Raw genomic sequence first — 12,624 nt, 5'->3', positions numbered from 1 at the left:
TCCTGCATGGCACAGCCAAAAAAAAAAAAAAAAAAAAAAGGTTCATAAAGAGAAATGTATATCAAAAGTAGGCAAAACTTTTTAACATTGTTCAGTGGTGCTCAACAGATTTTTATTTATGCAATCACTGCTTGAAAATAAGCATTTATTGAAATTGTTGACATTTACTTCAGACAGTTGTGCTCATTTCACATGCTAATAATGTTATGCTCAAAATCCTTCAGCTAGGCTTCAGCAGTACGTGAACTGAGAACTTCCAGATTTACAAGTTGGATTTAGAAAAGGTAGAGGAACCAGAGATCAAATTGCCAACATTCATTGAGTAATAGAAAAAGCAAGAGAATTCCAGAAAAACATCTATTTCTGCTTCATTGATTACTCTAAAGCCTTTGACTGTATGGATCACAACAAACTGTGGAAAATTCTTCAACAGATGGGAATACCAGACCACCTTACCTGCCTCCTGAGCAATGCGTATGAAGGTCAAGAAGCAACAGTTAGAACCAGACATGGAACAACAGACTGGTTCCAAATTGGGAAAGGAGTACATCAAGGCTGTATATTGTCACCCTGTTTACTTAATTTATATGCAGACTACATTGTGTGAAATGCCAGGCTGGATGAATCACAAACTGGAATCAAGATTATCAGGAGAATTATTAACAATCTCAGACTTGCAGATGATATCACTCTAACAGCAGAAAATGAAGAAGAACTAAAGAGCCTTTTGATAAGGGTGAAAGAGGATAGTGAAAAAGCTGACTTAAAATTCAACATTCAAAAAACTAAGATCATGGCATCAAGTCCCATCACTTCATGGTAAATAAAAGGGGAAAAGCGGAAGCCGTGACAGATCTTATTTTGGGGGGCTCTAAAATCACTGCAGACGGTGACTGCAGCCATGAAATTAAAAGATGCTTGCTCCTTGGAAGGAAAGGACAAACTTAGCATATTAAAAAGCAGAGATGTTACTTGGCTGACAAAGGTCCATATAGCCAAAACTATGGTTTTTCTAGTAGTCATGTAAGGATGTGAAATTTGGACCATAAAGAAGGCTAAGTGCCAAAGAATTGATGCTTTCAAATTGTGATGCTGGAGAAGACTCTTGAGAGTCCCTTGGACTGCAAGAAGATCAAACCAGTCAATCCTAAAGATAACCAACACTGAATATTCATTGGAAGGACTGATGCTGAAGCTCCAATACTTCAGCCACCTGATACAAAGAGTGGACTCACTGGAAAAGACCCCAATGATGGGAAAGATTAAAGGCCAGAGGAGAAGGAGATGATAGAGGATGAGGTGGTTGGATGGCATCACCAACTCAAAAGGACATGAGTTTGAGCAAACTCTGGAAGATAGTAAAGGACAGGGAAGCCTGGTGTGCAGCAGTTCATAGGGTCTCAAAGAGTCAGACATGACTTAGTGACTGAACAACAACTTGAAACAGTATAATATATTCTGCAACAGAAATTAAAGTCTGAATATAGTATGAGAATAACAAACTGATTAACCAGAAACTTTAGATCCATGATCTTTTAGAAATACATATTTTAAAAAACTCATATATAACTTTGGACACAAAAGAGGCCTATAGCAGTAGCAGGTTGCAAAGAAATGTAAATCCCAAAATAGGTAATTCTAGGAGTAGGCCATGACCCAGAAAACAAGCTGAGCCAATCAAGAGGTGGTCTTAAAGAGATGTAAACAATTCTAAAGGGGCAAAGTTGCCAAATAAGAGCAAATAGCTCTCCTATACAATAAAACCTTAAAGTTGGGAATACCATTAGTGTATTTAGGAACATCTGAAGTAGCAGTTAAGGAGTCTTCTTCAGAAAGAATACATTCAATTAACAAGACCTCAAACATGCTGCTGCTGCTGCTAAGTTGCTTCAGTCATGTCCGACTCTGTGCAACCCCACAGATGGCAGCCCACCAGGCTCCCCCGTCCCTGGGATTCTCCAGGCAAGAACACTGGAATGGGTTGCCATTTTCTTCTCCAATGTATGAAAGTGAAAAGTCAAAGTGAAGTTGCTCAGTGGTGTCCGACTCTTAGGGACCTCATGGACTGCAGCCTACCAGGCTCCTCCGTCCATGGGGTTTTCCAGGCAGGAGTACTGGAGTGGGGTGCCATTGCCTTCTCTGTCAAACATGCTAGTTAATTACAATTTAAAATCTGCATGGAAACAGTAGTTGTTCACTGTAAGTCAGGTCCAAAGTGGATCAGAGCAGCTTTTCTAGACACTATCCAGAAGGATCCAAGTCCTAGTGTGCCCTCTGAACACCAACCTGCTCCTCACCCCCAGCACCACAGTGAAATCGGATTACTACTACTGGAGAGTGGCTGTTCAGCAGCACTTTGGGGGAGACACTAGCTTCACAGACTTCTGACATGAAAGTCTGGGGTTTACAATATAGAAAAGCTGACAAATTTCTTTACAAGATCCTTACCCCTGGGGCCTCTTCAATGATCTTCTGATGTCTTCTCTGTACACTACAGTCTCTTTCAAACAAGTACACGGCATTGCCATGGTGGTCACCAAACACCTGCACTTCTACATGCCTATTTAAAAACCCAATGAAAAGTCTCCATTTGTAGGTTAAACATTCAAGAAAAAAAATTATATACATGGAATGAGTGAGAAATAAGAAAACTCAGAAAACACTGGAGACCATATCTATGACCTCACAGTAGGAGCAAGTAGCAAATACAAGCTGACAAGGGAAAGACTGATAAATCTGACTATATCAAAATTACAAATTATAACCGCATGTCATGTATTCTCAAAAAGTCAGTGACAACATTTTTTTTAATGATTGGAGGATTTTTAAAAAGCAACTCTTATAGTCAGATTTTAAACTAAGGCAGACTGAAAATTACAAAGGCTTATCCATAGAAAGGTTAGGGAATAAATTTACATGGATCATTAGTTTTTTAGAACATATTAATATTAAATCAAAAAACAAAAAAAGGCACTTTAATGTTGAGTGTTGCTGCTGCTGCTAAGTCGCTTCAGCCGTGCCCAACTCTGCTCGACCCTGTAGACGGCAGCCCACCAGGCTCCCCCGTCCCTGGGATTCTCCAGGCAAGAACACTGGAGTGAGTTGCCATTTCCTTCTCCAATGCAGGAAAGTGAAAAGTGAAAGGGAAGTCGCTCAGTCGTGTCCAACTCTCAGCGACCCCATGGACTGCAGCCTACCAGGCTCCTCCGTCCATGGGATTTTCCAGGCAAGAAGAGTACTGGAGTGGGGTGCCATCACCTTCTCTGAATGTTGAGTGTAACATAGTATAATTATCAGAAATCATATTAAGAGTAAATGCACCTAACATTTAAAAAAAAGAAGGGTAACCCAGACCATTTGGTGAACATGAAAGCATCCTTCCCAGGAGATTCATTTTGATACGTTCACACTGTAGTTCATCTCACACATTCACCACTGTAATACAGAAATTATTTTTCAGTTGAATTTTCATTATTTAGTTGCTAAATTGTGTCTCACTCTCTTCCAGCCTGCCAAGCTCTTCTGTCCATGAGATTTCCCAGGCAAGAATACTGGAGTGGGTACGCATTTCCTACTCCAGGGGATCTTCCTGATTCAAGGATCAAACTTGCGTCTTCTGTACTGGCAATTGAATTCTTTACCACTGAGCCACCAGGGAAGCACTCGGTTGAGTTTTTAGAATAAAAAGTATCAAACATACAAGAAATTTTTTAAAAATCCAGGAAGTCTTACGATGTCCTATTTCAGCACAATGGCTCATTTGTGTTCCTTTTTGTTCACCTCATGAAACACTTCATTAAACCACTTGGAAGATTATTTTTTTTCTTGATGTATCACTTCTACTGAATGTTCTATTTAAAAATGTCCCAATTTGTCCAACATATTCTCTTGACAAAATAATAGGAGCTGATTTCTTCCTTTTGGATTTGCCTCCTTGATCTTTCCTGTTTTTATTTATTCGTAAGCTACCAACACCAAACTCATTCTTGCTATCCTTATTTTGAATAAACTCATCTGTGAGATCAATTAAGAATCAAAAGCCCAAGAGATTCTATTTTCCCCCTAGAATTCTTCCTTTCTTATAGAGATCCAAGTCCCTGACTTTACCACATCCACTGACTCCCCCTTATCCTTTAGCTGTCCCAGGAAAGGAGACACTAGAGCAGGAACTCCAAGTTCTGAAAGGAACACTTGAGGCCACACCACGAGCACAGAACAGCTCTTTTCTGACTTCTCAGAAATTGGAAACATTTTCCCTTGGCTCTTCCCTCTGAGGATCTGTGTTCTGTTAGGATTCCTACAGTTGTCAAATCACTCTTGTTACTTCCCTTTTTCTGATGATCGTTTTCTGTGTTGTTTTATCTAACGCAGAGATTCTGGAGCACTGTGTCTGAGAACCAGGAAGTGCATCAAATCCCAGCCACTCCAATGCAGGCATTGCCGGGGTCTGGCTAGATACACGATGTAGCTGGTTTCTAGTAGGAATGCCTTGATATTTTCTAAGAGTTCTAAAGTTTTTATTTTCCTATTTACACTTTTAATCCATCTAGAATATATACTGAATACAAAGTGAGAAAGGAGTCTGATTTTGTTTTTAGATAAAATAGTACACTTTGAAGACTGTTACCTATCCCAACCTTTCAAATAAAAGCTCAATAGTTCTAATCAGATATATAATACATTTTGATTTCTACTTTTCTCAGTTATTGGCACCACATTCTTCTGGCCCTCCCTTAATTCAACAGATAATTATTTAGCAGAATACAAAATAGTTTGATTATCATGATATTGAAATGTTATTACTAGAAAATACAGAAGACAAATATGTAGAAATGCTAATACTTATAATGATTTTGTTTTCCATCTCTTGTATTTTTCAAGTTTGTAATGTATTCATATTACTTTTCCTGATGCCTATCATGAAGAAAATATTTTGAGACTGACTTTTTTTAAACTGTCACATTCTAAATGAATATAATTTACTGTGCCATGGTCTGGGACAATTCTAAATTTTGTAAGGCTTTAAACAAAAACAATTTGGGAGCCTACTTTAAGAAAAGTACAAAAAATAGGTACAGAATCTTCAAAGATGTCCATACAAGAGAAGGGACTGAAGCTTTAGCTCATCATCTTCAAGGTAAATCTCTCTCTGGTTATTGTTACAAAATGAATTATTCTTGATAAAGTCACTTTTGACTTACAGGTTTGTATATGTGTGTGTGTGTATATTTAACACAAAATCTATGAAACAAGAAGCTTTTACAATCAGTATCTTATTTTAAGCAATACACATGAAAATAAAATTTCTAATAAAATAAATTAGAAATGCACATGGTATTTGCTATAGTGGTGCCCAGAGAAGCAATTTAGTGTGGTCACTGGGAGTGTGAATTCCAGAGTCGAATGGCCTGGGTTCAAATCTCAGCTTCACCAATTCCTAATTGGGAGACCTCAGGCAATTCAGCTGACCACTCTGCTGCTCAGTATATTCACCTCAAAAAAAGAGAACAGGGCCTGCCTAATGGGACTGTTGCAGGGATTAGATTACAAATGGAAGGACAGCAAGATTACTACTTGTTTCCCTGGTGGCTCAGTGGTAAAGGATCTGCCTGCAATGCAGGAGACCCGGGTTTGAACCCTGGCTTGGGAAGATCCTCTGGAAAAGGGAATGGCAACCCACTCCAGTATTCTTGCCTGGAGAATCCCCATGGACAGAGGAGCCTGGCAGGCTACAGTCCACAGGGTTGCAAAGAGTCTTAGAAGTATACTTAGATTACTACTTAGTATATGTAAAATACTTAAACTCTGGCACACGGTTAAGTGCAAAATAAGGGTAAGTTATTAGGATTATTTGTTAACATATCACTTATAATTACAATTCAAGTTGGGTAACTATTTCCATTTTCTGAACATCTCAGATGATGCTTACATAGTTCTGTAATATAAAGCTTAACTTCTTACAAGAATTTTACTTTGAAAAGACTAAATTCCATCAACAAGAAATGCAATGAATGAATTAATGCTACATCTTTATCATGGAACCAATAAACATCCAATAAAAATAATGAGGTATATCTATATTTACTGACAAAGAAAGATGTCTACCATATAATACTAGCATATATTACTAAGGTTCTGTTTACTGTTCTTCTGTATGTATCTTGTATTCTGTGTGTCTATGTATAAATGTTTCTATTCATGTAGAAAATGCCTGGAGGAATGCATACCTTAATATAGGTCGAGTGGGACTGAGGAACTTAATGTACTCACGTACTCTTGGAACTTTCTATTTTACATAATGTGCTTGCATTTCTAACTTAATTTTAAAATTTGAGTCAGAATAAAAGAGCTGAAGCTACCTTGGTGTGTCCACAAACTTCTCAATCAGCATGGCATCATCATTGAAAGACTTCTTAGCTTCCCTCCGTGCTGATTCTAACTGCTCTTGAAATTCTTTTTCAGATCTAACGATCCTCATACCCTAAGATGGAAAGATAGTTATGTCTACAGCATAAGTAAAACAACTTAGACTAGTCCAAAACAGAAAATACAAGCATGCACAACCTTACTTTTCCTCCTCCGCCACGGACGGCTTTAATCATGACGGGGTAACCGATTGTCCTAGCGTGCTCTTTCAGGCATTGGTCTGACTGGTCCTCCCCGTGATAACCCTCCACGACAGGCACTCCAGCAGCAGCCATGATGGATTTGGATGTGCTTTAGAACAAAAAAATCAATATGCCCCAAAGCTATGAATTATTTCATACAAGAAAAACACAAATACTGCCGAGTCTATAAAATACAATGGAACTTTAAAAAGAAAACACTCCATAGGAAAGAAAGGACTATAGTCTGAGACAACTAATATTAATACAATTGTTAAAATATCTACTAGTTTTCTCAATCCAGTTTTCATATGGTAGTTCATTCCATCCTGTTTTTTAATCCCCAAAAACTGATCAACATATTGATTACCAACACAAATTATTATACTTGATACTTGAATATTTTCTGTAATGCATTGTAGTAGCATATACATAAGCTATGCCTATGATGACATAAAGATATATTAACCTATTACCTAGGTCTATTGTAGGTAAAATAAACCATTTCAATTAACCTTCTTATGGCCGTATTTAAAAGATATAAACTCATACCTCTTTATACCCATGTCTCTAATTGCTGATGAAGGAGGACCTACAAAAATAATTCCTTCTTGCTTACACAGTTCGGCGAATTCCACGTTTTCTGAGAGAAAGCCATATCCTGGATGGATAGCCTAGAAGGGAGAAATGAATAGATAAGCTTTTAGCGCTCCCCTGGCAGACTGTGATACGGGTGAAGGCATCTCCCTCTGGGGAGGCCTCTCCCTACGCTGTTGATAGGTACATATGGTCTCTATCAGAATATGTTTCCAAAGAGACATCTGAACTTTATTTTTCTAATATATTTTTTAATTGAAGCATATTTGACTTACAATTGAATTTTCATACTAAAGTTCTGAAGCCTTACCTGAAACAGAAAAACCAGTATTTCTTTTTATTGTGGTAATATATCAAATTTACCATTTTAACCACTTTCAGTGTATAGTTCAGTGGCATTAATTATGCTCACAATGTTGTGCAACCATCACCATCATTCATCAACCCCCAAATTCTATACCCACTAAATAATAATTTCCCATTCCCTGATAACCTCTATTTTATTTTCCATCTTTTCTGTACCTGATAAAAGGGAATCAAACAATATTTGTCTGTTTGTCTCTGGCTTATTTTATTTAGCATGCTATTTTCAAGTATTAGAATATCATTCCTTTTTATGGCTGCATAATGGTCCACTGCAGTTATAGTCTACATTTTGTTCATCCATGCATCTGTTGATAGACATGCGGACTGCTTTCACCTTTTGGTTTCTGTGAATAATGCTGCTATGAATGTTAGTATACAAGTATCCTGCTTTAAATTCTTTCAGGTATATATGAAATGTCAAGGAATATTTGCAGTTAGGAGTAAAGAACTTCAGGGTGGTAAGGCAGGTGGGTGGCAGTTTGCTCTCTCTACAAAGCTGGCCTAGAACTGAAACCGTGTGCCCAAAAGTTGCAAAGAGCACCCTTACACAATACTAACTCATTTAGCTTCAGGTCACTATCTGCTGATGCTGCCTTTCCAGAAAAAAAGCTAAGAATCAAACAAAAAGTCATATAGTCAAACAGTATTAAAGTCTGTATATACTTCAGTGAAAAAGGACCCTCTTAGATTTTAACCTCGCTTGCAACTTACTCAGTTTTAAGAAATTTACTTGACTGTCTTATCCCACAGAAGAGGAAAATCAGTAACTGAATGACAGCAAGATTTCTAAGAGAAACCTGCTGAGAGTGAAAAGGGACGAAAGAGAGGAGAGTAAAAAGTGGAACAGGCTTATGTGGTTTAGCAAGGAGTAAGGCAACTCTCCAACTTCAATAGTCCTGAGGGCATTTCTGTCCTTTTAAAATAATAATTAAGTACGTATAATTATAACCAAGAGAATGTGAAAAGAAAAAAGCTTATCCAACCCTATTTCAAAACAGTCCAAAGAACCTTTCAAAATAAAAGGGGTAAGCTTTAGATGTCTGGGAAACTCCTGTGACCAGAAAAACCCACATCTTAGTAACAGCACATAGCAATATGCTAGATACTGAATACAAATAATCACATTTTGATGTCAGCTCAGAGTTTTGTTCCTTTTAAACCAAAGTTCAATTTTAGTCATTTTATATGAAATGTCAAATATTATTTATGTTAGGCCAAGTAAAACAGGTCTACATGCCAGTCCTATCTGATTTTTCAACAGCTTTTTTAAAGGCAGAATTTACAATATGAAACATTCACCCATTGACAGTCTGATGAATCAAGCACATTTATATAACTGTGCTGTAACTGGATTGTGACTATACCCCAGCTTTAGGATGCTTCTACCAGAATTCCTATATGCCCATGTGCATAAATGATGAATCCTTGCTCACAGAACCAGGCAACCACTGACTTGCTTTCTTTCTATATAATTTTACCTCTTTTAGAAGACTCATATAATGGAACCATATAGTCCACAATTTTATATGTCTGGCTTAAACTTACTATAATTTCCTGTGGTTCACCAGCAAAAAGAAAGAGTACTGATGCATGCCATAACATAGATATATATACCACTTTTGTTTACAGACTATATGGCTATATCACATTTTAAAAAATAATTGTATTTATTTTTATTTATTTAATTTTTGGCTGCACTGAGTCTTCGCTGCTGCCTGGGCTTGCCTCTCATGGTGAGCAGGGGCTGCTCTCTAGTTGCGGTGCACAGATTCTCACTGCAGTGGCTTCTCTTGTTGTGGAGCACGGGCTCTAGGCACATGGGCTTCAGTAGTCGTGGCCACGTGCTCAGTTGTTTCGGCTGCCAGGCTCTGGAACACAGGCGTAGCTGCTTCCCAGCATGTGGGATCTTCTTGACCAGGGATTGAACCTGTGTCTCCTATATTGGCAGGTAGATTCTTTACCACTGAGCTACCAGGGAAGCCCACACATTTTGTTTTTTATTAATTTGGATTTTTCTCAGTTTTTGGCTGTTATGATTAATGCTACTATAAACATGCATGTATAGGTCTTTAATTTTTCTCAGAAATGTTTCATAGTTTTCAGTAGATAGGTCTTAAACTTTTTTACTAAGTATTTGATTTTCATTGATGTTACTGCAAATACAACTGCTTCCTTAATTTCATTTTCAGTGTTTGCTGCTAGCCTCCCTTCTTTTGGAACTACCTACTTAATTCAACAGAACCCTGATTAACTAGATAAATACTCTCTCTTCGTAACTAAGAAGAAAAGCAGCTGTCTCTTTGCAAACAATAATGTTCAAACACATTATGGGAATGGCCTCAAGGAATTTAACTAATTTCTTTTAGGGTGAACACTAAGATATACAAACCACAGTATCCTCGAGCATTTGAATGGATTAAAAAGGAAATCTAACAATGCTACCACTACCAGTGGGCTAATTTCCTAGCCATCAGGCATGCGTTTAGCTGCAGATTCACCCTGGTGGACACAGAATTGCAAGTCTTTTTAGACTGTTCATCCTTTGGTAATAAGACACCTTTAACACAAAAGACAGAAAACTGGTATCACATCCTACCCTTAAATCTCTGCCAAAATAATTCCTTCCATGTTTACAGTTAGTGTCTATTCTGCGCTGTGCTTGTTCAAGCATATGCATAGATATAAAGTTGTTGTTGTTATTATTGGCTCTGTCTTCAGCAAAATTGAGATGTGTCTGCTTTCCACGGTGGAGCAGACAATTCATAATCCTCAAATTCTTTTTTTGTGTGTGTATGATTTTGAAATGTCTCTAATAAAGTTATTTATTCCTGGTGGCACATTAAAAGAAACTGGAGCACTTTCACAAAACATTAGTGTTTAGGAGCTAATCCAGGTAACCAAGGGTATGGGTGAGGCCTGGCAAAAGCTTTTCACTAAATAATAATATACTTACAAAAAAGTAAGTAAGTCACTCAGTCGTGTCTGACTCTTTGCAACCCCATGGACTATACAGTCCATGGAATTCTCCAGGCCAGAATACTAGAGTGGGTAGCTTGTCCCTTCTCCAGGGGATCTTCCCAACCCAGGGATCAAACCTAGGTCTCCTACATTGCAGGCGGATTCTTTACCAGCTGAGCCACAAGGGAAGTCCCTTTACAAAAAAATGCACATTGTAAGTATGCAGCTTTTTTAAACATAGTTTTCATAAACACTCAGTTCAAGAAAAAAATAATCATCAACATTCCATCAGAAGGCAGAAAGCTCTCTTCCAGGTAATTTTAGGTCCCGCCCAAGGTACTACCATCAACATTTTCTTTAAAAGGCTCCTCAGTGATTCTAATCTTCAGCCAGAGCTTATTACTACTACCTCTTTCCCAGCCACAGAAGACCTGAGACAACTAAGAGGACCAGTCTAATGAGCATGCTTACCATTATATCTTCTAGATTCTCTCAATACAGCCATGTCACAGAACAAATTACCAGAAATTTAGCTCATGAGTAAATTTTACTCTAGTGTCTATAAAAATGCCTATGTCAAAATGGCCACATTTAGAATTCTACATGGAAACACAAAAGACTTCAAATAGCCAAAACAATTTTAAGAACAGAGCTAGAGGAACCACACTCTCTGACTTCAGACTATACTACAAAGCTATAGTAGTCAAAGCAGTATGGTACTGGTATAAAAATAGACATACATCAATGGAACAGGATAGAGCCCAGGAAAATAAAAAATCCACATACCTATGTTCAATCTACAGCCAAGGAGGCAAAAATATACAATGGAGAAAAGACAGTCTCTTTATTATTAAAAGACCACTCTCAATAAGTGGTACATATACAGCCACATGTAAAAGAATAAAATTAGAACATTCTCTAACATTATATACAAAGATAAACTCAAAATGGATTAAAGACCTAAATGTAAGACCAGATATTATAAAACTCCTAGAGGAAAACACAGGCAGAACACACTTTGACATAAATTGCAGCAATATATATTTTTTTGATCAGTCTCCTAAAGAAAAGGAAATAAAAGCAAAAATAAACAAAAGGAACCACATTAAACTTAAAAGCTTTTGGTCAGCAAAAGAAACCATTGCCAAAACTAAAACACAATCTACTGAATGGGAGAAAATGTTTGCAAATGATATAACTGATAAGGGATTAACATGTAACATATAAACAATTCAATTCATACAATTCAACATCAAAAAAACAAACAACCTGATTAAAAAATGGGCAGAAGAACCCAATGGACATTTCTCCAAAAAGGAAATGCAAACGGCCAACAGGCACATGCATCACTAATCAACAGGGAAATGCCAATCAAAACTACAATGAGATATCGCATCACAACTGTCAGAGAGCTACCATCAAAAAGAACAGAAATAATAAATACTGGAAAGGATACGGACAAAAGGGGATACTTCTGCACTGTTGGTGGGAATGTAAATTGGTGCAGCCACTATGGAGGCTTCTCAAAAATCTGAAAAGAGAACTACCATATAACCCAGCAATTCTACTGGGTTCACAGAAGCATTATTTACAATTGCTAGGATCTGCAAGCAACCTAAATGCCCATCAACAGATGAATGGATAAAGAAGATCTGGTATATGTACACAATGGAATACTACCCAGCCATAAAAAAGAATGAAATTTTGCCATTTGCAGCAACATGAATGGACTTGGAAGGCATTATGTTAAATAAAATAAATCTGACAGAGAAAGACAAATATGATGTCACTTATATGAGGAATCTAAAAAATACAACAAACTAGTGAATAATGGCACCCCACTCCAGTACTCTTGCCTGGAGAATCCCATGGATGGAGGAGCCTGGTAGGCTGCAGTCCATGGGGTTGCTAGGAGTCGGATACGACTGAGTGACTTCACTTTGACTTTTCACTTTCATGCATTGGAGAAGGAAATGGCAACCCATTCCAGTGTTCTTGCCTGGAGAATCCCAGGGATGGGGGAGCCTGGTGGGCTGCCATCTATGGGGTCGCACAGAGTTGGACATGACTGAAGCGACTTAGCAGCAGCAGCAGCAGT

The 12,624-nt window shown here is 37.7% G+C and overlaps 1 protein-coding gene across 3 annotated transcripts in view; it reads right to left on the bottom strand.

Annotated features, from left to right (window-relative positions):
* The window catches only part of MCCC1 (methylcrotonyl-CoA carboxylase subunit 1), a 60,239-nt gene that overhangs the window by 29,670 nt on the left and 17,945 nt on the right, over positions 1 to 12,624 (bottom strand). For 2 of the 3 annotated variants that reach the window (XM_055568946.1, XM_055568945.1), the window contains 4 exons: positions 7,158 to 7,279; positions 6,570 to 6,717; positions 6,360 to 6,481; positions 2,449 to 2,560 (listed from right to left, as the gene is read on the bottom strand). In XM_055568946.1, coding sequence (XP_055424921.1) covers positions 2,449 to 2,560; positions 6,360 to 6,481; positions 6,570 to 6,717; positions 7,158 to 7,279 — 504 coding nt within the window. The remainder of the gene's footprint in view (positions 1 to 2,448; positions 2,561 to 6,359; positions 6,482 to 6,569; positions 6,718 to 7,157; positions 7,280 to 12,624) is intronic. The other variant, XM_055568947.1, reaches the window with a different exon arrangement.

The sequence above is a fragment of the Bubalus kerabau genome, chromosome 2, assembly GCF_029407905.1.
Source record: "Bubalus kerabau isolate K-KA32 ecotype Philippines breed swamp buffalo chromosome 2, PCC_UOA_SB_1v2, whole genome shotgun sequence".
Lineage (NCBI taxonomy): Eukaryota > Metazoa > Chordata > Mammalia > Artiodactyla > Bovidae > Bubalus > Bubalus kerabau.
The sequence above is the reverse complement of the archived record's forward strand: the minus strand, read 5'-3'. Positions and strand labels throughout refer to the sequence as shown.